General features: G+C 56.2%; 1 protein-coding gene across 11 annotated transcripts in view; it reads right to left on the bottom strand.

The window, feature by feature from the left end:
• Positions 1–945: 945 nt before the first annotated feature.
• Positions 946–19,829, bottom strand: part of USF1 (upstream transcription factor 1) — a 31,341-nt gene continuing 12,457 nt past the window's right edge. For 10 of the 11 annotated variants that reach the window (XM_083167497.1, XM_083167495.1, XM_083167496.1 and 7 more), the window contains exons 9-11: positions 2,758–2,852; positions 1,649–1,777; positions 946–1,573 (exon numbers count right to left, since the gene is read on the bottom strand). In XM_083167497.1, coding sequence (XP_083023623.1) covers positions 1,484–1,573; positions 1,649–1,777; positions 2,758–2,852 — 314 coding nt within the window. In that variant the 3' untranslated portion in view covers positions 946–1,483. The remainder of the gene's footprint in view (positions 1,574–1,648; positions 1,778–2,757; positions 2,853–19,829) is intronic. The other variant, XM_083167499.1, reaches the window with a different exon arrangement.

Genomic DNA, 19,829 nt, shown 5'->3' with positions numbered 1-19,829 from the left:
TGGCCCAGTAATATGGCCGTCTGAGGCAGATTGTGCCACTCCTGAACGACCACATGGAAAGGGCCCAACATCGCCAGGTATGACGTTACCTCAGTCATCCGGTCCTTTAACCCAGGAGATAAAGTGTTAGTGCTGGTACCAACCACAGAAAGCAAGATGTATGCACAATGGAGGGGCCCTTATGAGGTCATAGAGGTGGTGGGACCGGTTAATTACAGGGTCCGACAGGAGGGAGGTACAAATCTACCATGTAAACCTGCTAAAAACCCTGGAAGGAACCTGCCAGTCAGCCCTCTTTGGTAGCTATAAAGGTTCCAGCATGCCGGGTACCCGTTGAAGTCCCACTTACTCCTGGACAGAAACAGGAAGTGGTGAGCTTGGTGACCCGCTACCACGATGTGTCTTCTGCCATCCCGGGAGAGACACAGATCCTCCAACATGATGATGTGACTCCACTCGGGGTGGTCATTAAACAAAGGTCCTATCGTATACCCAAAGCAAAGTGGGCATCAGTAACGCAGGAGGCGTAACGCCTGGGGTTATAGAGGAATCCACCAGTGAGTGTAATAATCCTATTGTCCTAGTACCGAAGCCTTCAGGTGCTTTAAGATACTGCAATGACCTCTGTAAACTAAATCGAATCAAATGTTCTGGTTTGATTCTTACCTTATTCCCCGGGGTGTGTGCTTCACTTCCATACTGTGTTTTACCATACTTTCTGAGATGCAGTCCACGCTCACACACACACACACGATCAGTCCATGCTCTCCTGCACTCACACATACATACATACAATAATTAACTAATCCTAGCAGAACCCTCGCACAGCACTGAGCACAGGATCAGTCCACGCTCCTCCCCACACATACATAAACAACTGCTGGAAGAACCCCCGCACAGCACTGAGCACAGGGTCAGTGGTCATACATAGAGACAACATCTGCATGTGGTATAAATATGGCATTTAATCTGCGAAATACACACGTGAGGGCGGCTGCCATAGAGTGTATGAATATGGTCAAGCACCTGAATACCCCCCACCCCTAGGGGACTCTCCCCCCATCCCAGGGACTGCACATAAATGAGTGGGGATTCTCCCCCCCCCTACCCATTGGGACTCTACCCCCACCACCAGGGACTGCAAATTAATGAGTGGGGCCTCTCCCCCCACCCCCAGAACATAAAAAAAGGGGACTCCCCACCAAGACCACGGGGTGAGGGGCACATATTTCAAAATAAATGGACATAAGAGTGATAATAATTCTGAGTTCCCCCAGCGGCACAGTGGTTACACGGGCAGGCGGCAGAGGGTGACTGTACAGCACAAGGAGGAATGCTCCGCACCCAGCATTCAATACAACAAGTACAAAAATGGACAAATATACATTTCTACAGATCCTTCGGTGTGTTCCACCCCCTGCACCAGCCCCGTGATGCCCCTGACGTGTTACATGACAGAAGCAGGCAGGAGGGACCACTCTCGTCAGCGGGCATCATTCTTAATGATTATTTCCACTCCATGGTGTCGAAGCTGCGCTCGGAGAATGAGATTCTTATTCTTCAGATCCTCCACCTGGCAGAGAAGAGATCTGGTCAATGTCACCCTGCACTGGCACCCCCCCCTCCTCCATGGGTACCAGTCACCCACCTGCTGCCGTAAGAGCTCGTTATCCATCTGTAGCTGCTCCAGGTTCTGCAGCTCCTCAGACAGGCGCATGTTGCCCTGGCGCAGCTCCTGGATGTAGTCACAGGCTTTAGAGAGAATGCCGCCTTTACTCTGCGGGAGAGGGCACAGGCATGTTTACAGGGTCAACACATAGTATTACATTGCATGTTAGGGTGATTGACCACGCGACGCCTCCGCACCCAGAGCCGGGGCCAACCACGCGACGCCTCCGCCCCCAGAGCCGGGGCCAACCACGCGACGCCTCCGCCCCCAGAGCCGGGGCCAACCACGCGACGCCTCCGCCCCCCAGAGCCGGGGCCAACCACGCGACGCCTCCGCCCCCAGAGCCGGGGCCAACCACGCGACGCCTCCGCCCCCAGAGCCGGGGCCAACCACGCGACGCCTCCGCCCCCAGAGCCGGGGCCAACCACGCGACGCCTCCGCCCCCAGAGCCGGGGCCAACCACGCGACGCCTCCGCCCCCCAGAGCCGGGGCCAACCACGCGACGCCTTCGCCCCCAGAGCCGGGGCCAACCACGCGACGCCTCCGCCCCCAGAGCCGGGGCCAACCACGCGACGCCTCCGCCCCCAGAGCCGGGGCCAACCACGCGACGCCTCCGCCCCCAGAGCCGGGGCCAACCACGCGACGCCTCCGCCCCCAGAGCCGGGGCCAACCACGCGACGCCTCCGCCCCCAGAGATGGGGCCAACCACGCGACGCCTCCGCCCCCAGAGATGGGGCCAACCACGCGACGCCTCCGCCCCCAGAGATGGGGCCAACCACGCGACGCCTCCGCCCCCAGAGCCAACCACGCGACGCCTCCGCCCCCAGAGCCGGGGCCAACCACGCGACGCCTCCGCCCCCAGAGCCGGGGCCAACCACGCGACGCCTCCGCCCCCAGAGCCGGGGCCAACCACGCGACGCCTCCGCCCCCAGAGCCGGGGCCAACCACGCGACGCCTCCGCCCCTAGAGCCAACCACGCGGGAGCAGAGGCGGTGCGTGTGGGTTCTGGAGGCAGAGCCGTGGCCGACACCTTTTCCCCCAGCCAGATCGAGCACACGACACCACTGCTCCCTGAATCTAGACCGTACCTGGCCAGATTTTGTGTTCTCCATGGAGCAGTCAGGAATGATCTTAGACAGTTGAACGATCCAGTTGTTAATCTTGTCCCGCCGGCGACGCTCCACTGAGGCAGAGACAGGCAGACAGTTAGACAGGTGCAGGAGACAGGGGGGAGAGAGAGACAGAGAGAGACTGACTCCCAGGTCTCTCCCTATACAAGTACCTCAGAGAGTGCACAGCTCCCCATCCCCCACCAATACTACATGGAGCGCACAGACACCCCCCTCTCTCTCTCTCTCGTGCCCCCTCATACAGCACACCCCCACTGGTACTACATACAGCACACACATAATCCCAGTACTACATCCAGCACACACAGCCTACAGTCCGCACACCCCCAGTAGTACATTCAGCACCTACCCACCGGTACTACATACAGCACACACCAACCCCCAGTACTACATACAGCACACGCACAGCCCCAGTACTACATACAGCACCTACCCACCGGTACTACATACAGCACACACCAACCCCCAGTACTACATACAGCACAACCCCACCAGTACTACATACAGCACACACAAATACATCATGCACATGCACACACCCTACAGTACACGCACACCCCCTGTACTACATACAGTATCCCCCCCTGTACTACATACAGCACAACCCCCCCACCACCCCAGTGCTACTTACAGCACCCCCCCAGGACTACATACAGCACCCCCCCCCCCCCAGTACTACATACAGCACCCCCCCCCCAGTACTACATACAGCAACCCCCCCCCCCCCCCCAGTACTACATACAGCACACGCACACACCCTACAGTATGCACCACCCCCCCACACCGGTACTACATACAGCACACCCCCTGTATTACATACAGTACGCACACCCCCAGTACTACATAAAGCACACACCACCAGTACTACATACAGTACACAGACACCCCTTCAGTACTGCATACCCCAAGTACTACATACAGCAACCCCCCCCGGTACTGCATACAGCACACATACTCCCGGTACTACATTTAGCACACACCCTACAGTACGCACACAGCACCCCCCCCCCCCCAGTACTACATACAGCACACCCCCAACGGTACTACATACAGCACACACATACTCCCAGTACTACATTCAACACACACACACACACACACACACACATTACGCACACCCCCACTGGTGCTACATACAGCACACACATACTCCCAGTACTACATTCAGCACACGCACACACCCTACAGTACGCACACCTCCAGTACTACATACAGCACCTACTCACCGGTACTACATACAGCACACACCAACCCCTAGTACTACATACAACACACACCCTACAGTATGCACACCCCCAGTACTACATACAGCACACCCCCAACGGTACTACATACAGCACACACAGACCCCCCCGTACTACATTCAGCACACGCACACACCCTACAGTACGCACACCCCCAGTACTACATACAGCACCTACTCACCGGTACTACATACAGCACACACCAACCCCCAGTACTACATACAGCACACAGACACCCCCCCCCAGTACTACATAAAGCACACACACCTCCAGTACTAAATATATCATGGACACCCCCAGCAATACATACAGCACACACTCCCCCCCAGTACTACATACAGCACACCCCCACCTGCACTACATACAGCACACCCCCACCTGCACTACATACAGCACACACATACCCCCAGTACTACATACAGCACCCCCCCCCCCCAGTACTACATACAGCACCCCCCCCCCCCAGTACTACATACAGCACCCCACCCCCCCCCCAGTACTACATACAGCACCCCACCCCCCCCCCAGTACTACATACAGCACACCCCCCCCAGTACTACATACAGCACCCCCCCCCCCAGTACTACATACAGCACCCCCCCCCCCAGTACTACATACAGCACACCCCCCCCCAGTACTACATACAGCACCCCCCCCAGTACTACATACAGCACCCCCCCCCAGTACTACATACAGCACCCCCCCCCCAGTACTACATACAGCTCCCCCCCCCCCAGTACTACATACAGCACCCCCCCCAGTACTACATACAGCACCCCCCCCCAGTACTACATACAGCACCCCCCCCCCAGTACTACATACAGCACCCCCCCCCCCCAGTACTACATACAGCACACCCCCCCCCAGTACTACATACAGCACACACCCCCCCCCAGTACTACATACAGCACACCCCCCCCCCAGTACTACATACAGCACACCCCCCCCCAGTACTACATACAGCACACCCCCCCCCCAGTACTACATACAGCACACTCCCCCCCAGTACTACATACAGCACACCCCCCCCCCAGTACTACATACAGCACCCCCCCCCCCCAGTACTACATACAGCACCCCCCCCAGTACTACATACAGCACCCCCCCCCAGTACTACATACAGCACCGCCCCCCCCCCCAGTACTACATACAGCACACATCCCCCCCCCAGTACTACATACAGCACATCCCCCCCCCCCAGTACTACATACAGCACCCCCCCCCCAGTACTACATACAGCACACACACCCCCCCAGTACTACATACAGCACACACACCCCCCAGTACTACATACAGCACCCCCCCCCCAGTACTACATACAGCACACACACACCCCCCCCCCAGTACTACATACAGCACACACCGCCCCCCCCAGTACTACATACAGCACACACCACCCCCCAGTACTACATACAGCACCTACTCACCGGTACTACATACAGCACACACCAACCCCCAGTACTACATACAGCACACAGACACCCCCCCCAGTACTACATACAGCACACAGACACCCCCCCAGTACTACATACAGCACCCTCCCCCCCAATACTACATACAGCACCCCCCCCCCCCAGTGCTACATACAGCACCCCCCCCCCCCCCAGTACTACATACAGCACACACACCCCAGTACTACATACAGAAACACCCCCCCCCCACACACACACACCAGTACTGCATATAGCACACACATACTCCCGGTACTACATTCAACGAACGCCCTACAGTACGCACACCCCCAGTACTACACACAGCAGTACCAAACCCCCCCCCCCAGTACTACATACAGCACGCACATACTCCCAGTGCTACATTCAGCACATGCACACACCCTATAGTATGCACACAGCACACCCCTACTGGTACTACATACAGCACACACATACTACCAGTACTACATTCAGCAAACGCACACACCCTACAGTACGCACCCCCCCCCAGTACTACATACAGCACCTACCCACCGGTACAACATACAGCACACACCCGACAGTACGCACCCCCCCCAGTACTGCATACAGCACACACCCTACAGTACGCACACCCCCAGTACTATGTACAGCACCCCCCCCCCCAGTACTGCATACAGCACACACACCCTCCCAGTACTACATTCAGCACACACCCTACAGTACGCACACCCCCAGTACTACATACAGCAGACACATGCTCCCAGTACTACATTCAGCACACCCCCAGTACTACATACAGCAGACACATGCTCCCAGTACTACATTCAGCGCACACACCTTACAGTACACATCCCCACCGGTACTACATACAGCACCCCCGCCCCCAGTACTACATACAGCACCCCCCGCCCCCAGTACTACATACAGCGCACACACCCCCCCCAGTACTACATACAGCACCAGACCCCCCCGTACTACATACAGCACCCCCCAATACTGCATACAGCACACAGACACCACCCAGTACTACATACAGCACACAGACCCCTTCCCCCCAGTACTACATACAGCACCCCCCCCAATACTACATACAGCACACAGACACCGCCCCAGTACTACATACAGCACACACACCCCCCCAGTACTACATACAGCACACACACCCCCCCAGTACTACATACAGCACACACACACCCCCCCCCCCCCGTACTACATACAGCACACACACTCCCCCAGTACTACATACAGCACCTACCCACCGGTATTACATACAGCACACACCAACCCCCAGTACTACATAAAGCACACCCCCACCGGTACTACATACAGCACACGCACACGCCCTACAGTACGCACACCCCCAGTACTACATACAGCACCACCCCCAGTACTACATACAGCGCACCCCCCCAGTACTACATACAGCACACCGCCACCAGTACTACATACAGCGCACCGCCACCAGTACTACATACAGCGCACCCCCCGTACTACATACAGTACACACACCCCCCAGTACTACATACAGCACACCCCCCCCCCCAGTACTACATACAGCACACCCCCCCCCAGTACTACATACAGCACACCCCCCCCCCCCAGTACTACATACAGCACACCCCCCCCCAGTACTACATACAGCACACCCCCCCCCCAGTACTACATACAGCACACACCACCCCCCAGTACTACATACAGTACACACCACCCCCCAGTACTACATACAGCACACACCACCCCCCAGTACTACATACAGCACCTACTCACCGATACTACATACAGCACACACCAACCCCCAGTACTACATACAGCACACAGACACCCCCCCAGTACTACATACAGCACACAGACACCCCCCCCAGTACTACATACAGCACAGACACCCCCCCCCCCCCCCCAGTACTACATACAGCACACTCACCTCCAGTACTAAATATATCATGGACACCCCCAGCAATACATACAGCACACATCCCCCAGTACGCACACACCTAGTACTACATACAGCACACCCCCACCTGTACTACATACAGCACACCCCCACCTGTACTACATACAGCACACACATACCCCCAGTACTACATACAGCACACACCCCCCCCAGTACTACATACAGCACACCCCCCCAGTACTACATACAGCACACCCCCCCAGTACTACATACAGCACACAACCCCCCCAGTACTACATACAGCACACCCCCCCAGTACTACATACAGCACACAACCCCCCCAGTACTACATACAGCACACACCCCCCCCAGTACTACATACAGCACACACACCCCCCCAGTACTACATACAGCACACACCCCCCCCAGTACTACATACAGCACACACCCCCCCCCCAGTACTACATACAGCACACACACCCCCCCAAGTACTACATACAGCAAACACACCCCCCCAGTACTACATACAGCACACACACCCCCCCCAGTACTACATACAGCAAACACACCCCCCCAGTACTACATACAGCACACACACCCCCCCAGTACTACATACAGCACACACACCCCCCCAGTACTACATACAGCACACACCCCCCAGTACTACATACAGCACACACCCCCCAGTACTACATACAGCACACACCCCCCAGTACTACATACAGCACCAGACCCCCCCAGTACTACATACAGCACCAGACCCCCCCCCCAGTACTACATACAGCACACAGACCCCCCCGTACTACATACAGCACCCCCCAATACTACATACAGCACCCCCCAATACTACATACAGCACCCCCCAATACTACATACAGCACACAGACACCCCCCAGTACTACATACAGCACACAGACCCCCCAATACTACATACAGCACCCCCCCCCAATACTACATACAGCACACAGACACCCCCAGTACTACATACAGCACACAGACACCCCCAGTACCACATACAGCACACAGACACCGCCCCAGTACTACATACAGCACACACATACTCCCAGTACTACATTCAGCACACGCACACACCCTACAGTACGCACAGCCACAGTACTACATACAGCACCTACCCACCGGTATTACATACAGCACACACCAACCCCCAGTACTACATAAAGCACACCCCCACCGGTACTACATACAGCACACGCACACGCCCTACAGTACGCACACCCCCAGTACTACATACAGCACCACCCCCAGTACTACATACAGTGCACCCCCCCCAGTACTACATACAGCACACCGCCACCAGTACTACATACAGCGCACCCCCCCCAGTACTACATACAGCGCACCGCCACCAGTACTACATACAGCGCACCCCCCCAGTACGCACACCCCCAGTACTACATACAGCACCACCCCCAGTACTACATACAGCGCACCCCCCCAGTACTACATACAGCGCACCCCCCCAGTACTACATACAGCACACCCCCCCAGTACTACATACAGCGCACCGCCACCAGTACTACATACAGCGCACCCCCCCAGTACGCACACCCCCAGTACTACATACAGCACCACCCCCAGTACTACATACAGCGCACCCCCCCAGTACTACATACAGCGCACCCCCCCAGTACTACATACAGCGCACCCCCCCAGTACTACATACAGCACACCGCCACCAGTACTACATACAGCGCACCCCCCCAGTACTACATACAGCGCACCCCCCCAGTACTACATACAGCACACCCCCCCCCCCAGTACTACATACAGCACACCCCCCCCAGTACTACATACAGCACACCCCCCCCCCAGTACTACATACAGCACACCCCCCCCCCAGTACTACATACAGCACACCCCCCCCCCAGTACTACATACAGCACACCCCCCCCCAGTACTACATACAGCACACCCCCCCCCCAGTACTACATACAGCACACACCCCCCCCCCAGTACTACATACAGCACACACCCCCCCCCCAGTACTACATACAGCACACACCCCCCCCCCCAGTACTACATACAGCACACCCCCCCCCCAGTACTACATACAGCACACACCCCCCCCCCCAGTACTACATACAGCACACACCCCCCCCCCCAGTACTACATACAGCACACCACCCCCCAGTACTACATACAGCACACACCACCCCCCAGTACTACATACAGTACACACCACCCCCCAGTACTACATACAGCACACACCACCCCCCAGTACTACATACAGTACCTACTCACCGGTACTACATACAGCACACACCAACCCCCAGTACTACATAAAGCACACAGACACCCCCCAGTACTACATACAGCACACAGACACCCCCCCAGTACTACATACAGCACAGACACCCCCCCCCCCCCAGTACTACATACAGCACACTCACCTCCAGTACTAAATATATCATGGACACCCCCAGCAATACATACAGCACACATCCCCCAATACGCACACACCTAGTACTACATACAGCACACACTCCCCCCCAGTACTACATACAGCACACCCCCACCTGTACTACATACAGCACACACATACCCTGTACTACATACAGCACACACATACCCCCCAGTACTACATACAGCACACACCCCCCCCAGTACTACATACAGCACACACACCCCCCCAGTACTACATACAGCACACACCCCCCCCAGTACTACATACAGCACACACCCCCCCCCCAGTACTACATACAGCACACACACCCCCCCCAGTACTACATACAGCAAACACACCCCCCCAGTACTACATACAGCACACACACCCCCCCCAGTACTACATACAGCAAACACACCCCCCCAGTACTACATACAGCACACACACCCCCCCAGTACTACATACAGCACACACCCCCCAGTACTACATACAGCACACACCCCCAGTACTACATACAGCACACACCCCCCAGTACTACATACAGCACCAGACCCCCCCAGTACTACATACAGCACCAGACCCCCCCCCCCAGTACTACATACAGCACACAGACCCCCCCGTACTACATACAGCACCCCCCAATACTACATACAGCACCCCCCAATACTACATACAGCACCCCCCAATACTACATACAGCACACAGACACCCCCCAGTACTACATACAGCACACAGACCCCCCAATACTACATACAGCACCCCCCCCCAATACTACATACAGCACACAGACACCCCCAGTACTACATACAGCACACAGACACCCCCAGTACCACATACAGCACACAGACACCGCCCCAGTACTACATACAGCACACACATACTCCCAGTACTACATTCAGCACACGCACACACCCTACAGTACGCACAGCCACAGTACTACATACAGCACCTACCCACCGGTATTACATACAGCACACACCAACCCCCAGTACTACATAAAGCACACCCCCACCGGTACTACATACAGCACACGCACACGCCCTACAGTACGCACACCCCCAGTACTACATACAGCACCACCCCCAGTACTACATACAGTGCACCCCCCCCAGTACTACATACAGCACACCGCCACCAGTACTACATACAGCGCACCCCCCCCAGTACTACATACAGCGCACCGCCACCAGTACTACATACAGCGCACCCCCCCAGTACGCACACCCCCAGTACTACATACAGCACCACCCCCAGTACTACATACAGCGCACCCCCCCAGTACTACATACAGCGCACCCCCCCAGTACTACATACAGCACACCCCCCCAGTACTACATACAGCACACCCCCCCAGTACTACATACAGCGCACCGCCACCAGTACTACATACAGCGCACCCCCCCAGTACGCACACCCCCAGTACTACATACAGCACCACCCCCAGTACTACATACAGCGCACCCCCCCAGTACTACATACAGCGCACCCCCCCAGTACTACATACAGCGCACCCCCCCAGTACTACATACAGCACACCGCCACCAGTACTACATACAGCGCACCCCCCCAGTACTACATACAGCGCACCCCCCCAGTACTACATACAGCACACCCCCCCCCCCCAGTACTACATACAGCACACCCCCCCCAGTACTACATACAGCACCCCCCCCCCAGTACTACATACAGCACACCCCCCCCCCAGTACTACATACAGCACACCCCCCCCCCAGTACTACTTACAGCACACCCCCCCCCAGTACTACATACAGCACACCCCCCCCCCCAGTACTACATACAGCACACACCCCCCCCCCAGTACTACATACAGCACCCCCCCCCCCCAGTACTACATACAGCACACACCCCCCCCCCCAGTACTACATACAGCACACCACCCCCCAGTACTACATACAGCACACACCACCCCCCAGTACTACATACAGTACACACCACCCCCCAGTACTACATACAGCACACACCACCCCCCAGTACTACATACAGTACCTACTCACCGGTACTACATACAGCACACACCAACCCCCAGTACTACATAAAGCACACAGACACCCCCCAGTACTACATACAGCACACAGACACCCCCCCAGTACTACATACAGCACAGACACCCCCCCCCCCCCCAGTACTACATACAGCACACTCACCTCCAGTACTAAATATATCATGGACACCCCCAGCAATACATACAGCACACATCCCCCAATACGCACACACCTAGTACTACATACAGCACACACTCCCCCCCAGTACTACATACAGCACACCCCCACCTGTACTACATACAGCACACACATACCCTGTACTACATACAGCACACACATACCCCCCAGTACTACATACAGCACCCCCCCCCCCCCAGTACTACATACAGCACACCCCCCCAGTACTACATACAGCACACCCCCCCCCCAGTACTACATACAGCACCCCCCCCCCCAGTACTACATACAGCACACCCCCCCCCAGTACTACATACAGCACACACACCCCCCCAGTACTACATACAGCACACACCCCCCCCAGTACTACATACAGCACACACCCCCCCCCCAGTACTACATACAGCACACACCCCCCCCCCAGTACTACATACAGCAAACACACCCCCCCAGTACTACATACAGCACACACACCCCCCCCAGTACTACATACAGCAAACACACCCCCCCAGTACTACATACAGCACACACACCCCCCCAGTACTACATACAGCACACACACCCCCCCAGTACTACATACAGCACACACCCCCCAGTACTACATACAGCACACACCCCCCAGTACTACATACAGCACCAGACCCCCCCAGTACTACATACAGCACCAGACCCCCCCCCCCCCAGTACTACATACAGCACACAGACCCCCCCGTACTACATACAGCACCCCCCAATACTACATACAGCACCCCCCAATACTACATACAGCACCCCCCAATACTACATACAGCACACAGACACCCCCCAGTACTACATACAGCACACAGACCCCCCAATACTACATACAGCACCCCCCCCCAATACTACATACAGCACACAGACACCCCCAGTACTACATACAGCACACAGACACCCCCAGTACCACATACAGCACACAGACACCGCCCCAGTACTACATACAGCACACACATACTCCCAGTACTACATTCAGCACACGCACACACCCTACAGTACGCACAGCCACAGTACTACATACAGCACCTACCCACCGGTATTACATACAGCACACACCAACCCCCAGTACTACATAAAGCACACCCCCACCGGTACTACATACAGCACACGCACACGCCCTACAGTACGCACACCCCCAGTACTACATACAGCACCACCCCCAGTACTACATACAGTGCACCCCCCCCAGTACTACATACAGCACACCGCCACCAGTACTACATACAGCGCACCCCCCCCAGTACTACATACAGCGCACCGCCACCAGTACTACATACAGCGCACCCCCCCAGTACGCACACCCCCAGTACTACATACAGCACCACCCCCAGTACTACATACAGCGCACCCCCCCAGTACTACATACAGCGCACCCCCCCAGTACTACATACAGCACACCCCCCCAGTACTACATACAGCGCACCGCCACCAGTACTACATACAGCGCACCCCCCAAGTACGCACACCCCCAGTACTACATACAGCACCACCCCCAGTACTACATACAGCGCACCCCCCCAGTACTACATACAGCGCACCCCCCCAGTACTACATACAGCGCACCCCCCCAGTACTACATACAGCACACCGCCACCAGTACTACATACAGCGCACCCCCCCAGTACTACATACAGCGCACCCCCCCAGTACTACATACAGCACACCCCCCCCCCCAGTACTACATACAGCACACCCCCCCCAGTACTACATACAGCACCCCCCCCCAGTACTACATACAGCACCCCCCCCCCCCAGTACTACATACAGCACACCCCCCCCCCAGTACTACATACAGCACACCCCCCCCCCAGTACTACATACAGCACACCCCCCCCCCAGTACTACATACAGCACACCCCCCCCCAGTACTACATACAGCACACCCCCCCCCCCCAGTACTACATACAGCACACCCCCCCCCCCCCAGTACTACATACAGCACACACCCCCCCCCCCCAGTACTACATACAGCACACCCCCCCCCCAGTACTACATACAGCACACACCCCCCCCCCCCAGTACTACATACAGCACACCACCCCCCAGTACTACATACAGCACACACCACCCCCCAGTACTACATACAGTACACACCACCCCCCAGTACTACATACAGCACACACCACCCCCCAGTACTACATACAGTACCTACTCACCGGTACTACATACAGCACACACCAACCCCCAGTACTACATAAAGCACACAGACACCCCCCAGTACTACATACAGCACACAGACACCCCCCCAGTACTACATACAGCACAGACACCCCCCCCCCCCCCAGTACTACATACAGCACACTCACCTCCAGTACTAAATATATCATGGACACCCCCAGCAATACATACAGCACACATCCCCCAATACGCACACACCTAGTACTACATACAGCACACACTCCCCCCCAGTACTACATACAGCACACCCCCACCTGTACTACATACAGCACACACATACCCTGTACTACATACCGCACACACATACCCCCCAGTACTACATACAGCACACCCCCCCCCCCAGTACTACATACAGCACACCCCCCCAGTACTACATACAGCACACCCCCCCCCCCAGTACTACATACAGCACCCCCCCCCCAGTACTACATACAGCACACCCCCCCCCAGTACTACATACAGCACACACACCCCCCCAGTACTACATACAGCACACACACCCCCCCAGTACTACATACAGCACACACACCCCCCCAGTACTACATACAGCACACACACCCCCCCAGTACTACATACAGCACACACACCCCCCCAGTACTACATACAGCACACACACCCCCCCAGTACTACATACAGCACACACACCCCCCCAGTACTACATACAGCACACACACCCCCCCAGTACTACATACAGCACACACACCCCCCCAGTACTACATACAGCACACACACACCCCCCCAGTACTACATACAGCACACACACACCCCCCCAGTACTACATACAGCACACACACACCCCCCCAGTACTACATACAGCACACACACACCCCCCCAGTACTACATACAGCACACACACCCCCCCCCCGTACTACATACAGCACACCCCCCCCCCCCCCGTACTACATACAGCACACACACACACCCCCCGTACTACATACAGCACACACACCCCCCCAGTACTACATACAGCACACACCCCCCCCCCCCAGTACTACATACAGCACACCCCCCCCCCCCCCCAGTACTACATACAGCACACACACCCCCCCAGTACTACATACAGCACACACACTCCCCCAGTACTACATACAGCACACCCCCCCCAGTGCTACATACAGCACACCCCCCCCAGTACTACATACAGCAACCCCCCCCCCCCTACACACACACACACACCAGTACTGCATATAGCACACACATACTCCCGGTACTACATTCAACAAACGCACACCCCCAGTACTACACACAGCAGCACCAAACCCCCCCCCCCCCCCAGTACTACATACCGCACGCACATACTCCCAGTGCTACATTCAGCACATGCACACACCCTATGGTATGCACACAGCACACCCCTACTGGTACTACATACAGCACACACATACTACCAGTACTACATTCAGCACACGCACACACCCTACAGTACGCAACCCCCCCCCCCCCCCAGTACTACATACAGCACCTACCCACCGGTACAACATACAGCACACACCCGACAGTACGCACCCCCCCCAGTACTGCATACAGCACACACATACTCCCAGTACTACATTCAGCACACACCCTACAGTACGCACACCCCCAGTACTATGTACAGCACCCCCCCCCCCAGTACTGCATACAGCACACACCCTCCCAGTACTACATTCAGCACACACCCTACAGTACGCACACCCCCAGTACTACATACAGCACACCCCCACTCCCAGTACTACATTCAGCACACCCCCAGTACTACATACAGCAGACACATGCTCCCAGTACTACATTCAGCGCACACACCTTACAGTACACATCCCCACCGGTACTACATACAGCACCCCCCGCCCCCAGTACTACATACAGCACCCCCCGCCCCCATTACTACATACAGCACACACACCCCCCAGTACTACATACAGCACACAGACCCCCCCCAGTACTACATACAGCACCCAGACCCCCCCGTACTACATACAGCACACAGACACCCCCCAGTACTACATACAGCACACAGACCCCTCCCCCCCAGTACTACATACAGCACCCCCCCCAATACTACATACAGCACACAGACACCCCCAGTACTACATACAGCACACAGACACCGCCCCAGTACTACATACAGCACACACATACTCCCAGTACTACATTCAGCACACGCACACACCCTACAGTACGCACAGCCACAGTACTACATACAGCACCTACCCACCGGTATTACATACAGCATACAGCACACACCAACCCCCAGTACTACATAAAGCACACCCCCACCGGTACTACATACAGCACACGCACACGCCCTACAGTACGCACCCCCCCAGTACTACATACAGTACACACCACCCCCCAGTACTACATACAGCACACACCACCCCCCAGTACTACATACAGTACCTACTCACCGGTACTACATACAGCACACACCAACCCCCAGTACTACATACAGCACACAGACACCCCCCAGTACTACATACAGCACACAGACACCCCCCCAGTACTACATACAGCACAGACACCACCCCCCCCCCCCCCCCCCCCAGTACTACATACAGCACACTCACCTCCAGTACTAAATATATCATGGACACCCCCAGCAATACATACAGCACACATCCCCCAATACGCACACACCTAGTACTACATACAGCACACAGTCCCCCCCAGTACTACATACAGCACACCCCCACCTGTACTACATACAGCACACCCCCCCCCCCCAGTACTACATACAGCACACCCCCCCAGTACTACATACAGCACACCCCCCCCCCCAGTACTACATACAGCACACCCCCCCCCCCAGTACTACATACAGCACACACACCCCCCCAGTACTACATACAGCACACACACCCCCCCAGTACTACATACAGCACACACACCACCCCAGTACTACATACAGCACACACACCACCCCCCCGTACTACATACAGCACACACACCCCCCCCCCAGTACTACATACAGCACACCCCCCCCCCCAGTACTACATACAGCACACCCCCCCCCCAGTACTACATACAGCACACCCCCCCCCAGTACTACATACAGCACACACACCCCCCCAGTACTACATACAGCACACACACTCCCCCAGTACTACATACAGCACACACACTCCCCCAGTACTACATACAGCACACACCCCCCAGTACTACATACAGCACACACCCCCCAGTACTACATACAGCACCCCCCCAGTACTACATACAGCACCCCCCCCCAGTACTACTTACAGCACCCCCCCCCCAGTACTACTTACAGCACCCCCCCCCCCAGTACTACATACAGCACACACCCCCCAGTACTACATACAGCAACCCCCCACACACACACACACCAGTACTGCATATAGCACACACATACTCCCGGTACTACATTCAACAAACGCACACCCCCAGTACTACACACAGCAGCACCAAACCCCCCCCAGTACTACATACCGCACGCACATACTCCCAGTGCTACATTCAGCACATGCACACACCCTATAGTATGCACACAGCACACCCCTACTGGTACTACATACAGCACACACATACTACCAGTACTACATTCAGCACACGCACACACCCTACAGAACGCACCCCCCCCAGTACTACATACAGCACCTACCCACCGGTACAACATACAGCACACACCCGACATTACGCACCCCCCCCCCAGTACTGCATACAGCACACACATACTCCCAGTACTACATTCAGCACACACCCTACAGTACACACACCCCCAGTACTATGTACAGCACCCCCCCCCCCCCAGTACTGCATACAGCACACACCCTACCAGTACTAGATTCAGCACACACCCTACAGTACGCACACCCCCAGTACTACATACAGCACACCCCCACTCCCAGTACTACATTCAGCACACCCCCAGTACTACATACAGCAGACACATGCTCCCAGTACTACATTCAGCGCACACACACCTTACAGTACACATCCCCACCGGTACTACATACAGCACCCCCCGCCCCCAGTACTACATACAGCGCACACACACCCCCCAGTACTACATACAGCACACAGACCCCCCCGTACTACATACAGCACCCCCCAATACTACATACAGCACACAGACCCCTCCCCCCCAGTACTACATACAGCACCCCCCCCAATACTACATACAGCACACAGACACCCCCAGTACTACATACAGCACACAGACACCGCCCCAGTACTACATTCAGCACCCAGACACCGCCCCAGTACTACATTCAGCACCCAGACACCGCCCCAGTACTACATACAGCAGACACATGCTCCCAGTACTACATTCAGCACACACACACACACCTTACAGTACACATCCCCACCGGTACTACATACAGCACCCCCCGCCCCCAGTACTACATACAGCGCACACACCCCCCAGTACTACATACAGCACACAGACCCCCCCCCAGTACTACATACAGCACACAGACCCCCCCGTACTACATACAGCACCCCCCAATACTACATACAGCACACAGACACCCCCCAGTACTACATACAGCACACAGACCCCTCCCCCCCAGTACTACATACAGCACCCCCCCCCAATACTACATACAGTACACAGACACCCCCAGTAATACATACAGCACACAGACACCGCCCCAGTACTACATACAGCACACACATACTCCCAGTACTACATTCAGCACACGCACACACCCTACAGTACGCACAGCCACAGTACTACATACAGCACCTACCCACCGGTATTACATACAGCACACACCAACCCCCAGTACTACATAAAGCACACCCCCACCGGTACTACATACAGCACACGCACACGCCCTACAGTACGCACCCCCCCAGTACTACATACAGTGCACCCCCCCAGTACTACATACAGCGCACCCCCCCAGTACTACATACAGCACACCGCCACCAGTACTACATACAGCGCACCCCCCCAGTACTACATACAGCGCACCCCCCCAGTACTACATACAGCACACCGCCACAAGTACTACATACAGCGCACCCCCCCAGTACTACATACAGCACCCCCCCCCAGTACTACATACAGCACACCCCCCCCCCAGTACTACATACAGCACCCCCCCCCAGTACTACATACAGCACCCCCCCCCAGTACTACATACAGCACACCCCCCCCCAGTACTACATACAGCACACCCCCCCCCCCCCCAGTACTACATACAGCACACACCACCCCCCAGTACTACATACAGCACACACCACCCCCCAGTACTACATACAGCACACACCACCCCCCAGTACTACATACAGCACACACCAACCCCCAGTACTACATACAGCACACACCACCCCCCAGTACTACATACAGCACCTACTCACCGGTACTACATACAGCACACACCAACCCCCAGTACTACATACAGCACACAGACACCCCCCCAGTACTACATACAGCACACAGACACCCCCCCCAGTACTACATACAGCACAGACACCCCCCCCCCCCCCCCCCAGTACTACATACAGCACACTCACCTCCAGTACTAAATATATCATGGACACCCCCAGCAATACATACAGCACACATCCCCCAGTACGCACACACCTAGTACTACATACAGCACACACTCCCCCCCAGTACTACATACAGCACACCCCCACCTGTACTACATACAGCACACACATACCCCCAGTACTACATACAGCACACCCCCCCCCCCCAGTACTACATACAGCACACCCCTCCCCCCAGTACTACATACAGCACACCCCCCC

The sequence above is a fragment of the Crinia signifera genome, chromosome 12 (genome assembly GCF_055691185.1).
Source record: "Crinia signifera chromosome 12, ASM5569118v1, whole genome shotgun sequence".
Classification (NCBI taxonomy): Eukaryota; Metazoa; Chordata; class Amphibia; order Anura; family Myobatrachidae; genus Crinia; species Crinia signifera.
The sequence above is the reverse complement of the archived record's forward strand: the minus strand, read 5'-3'. Positions and strand labels throughout refer to the sequence as shown.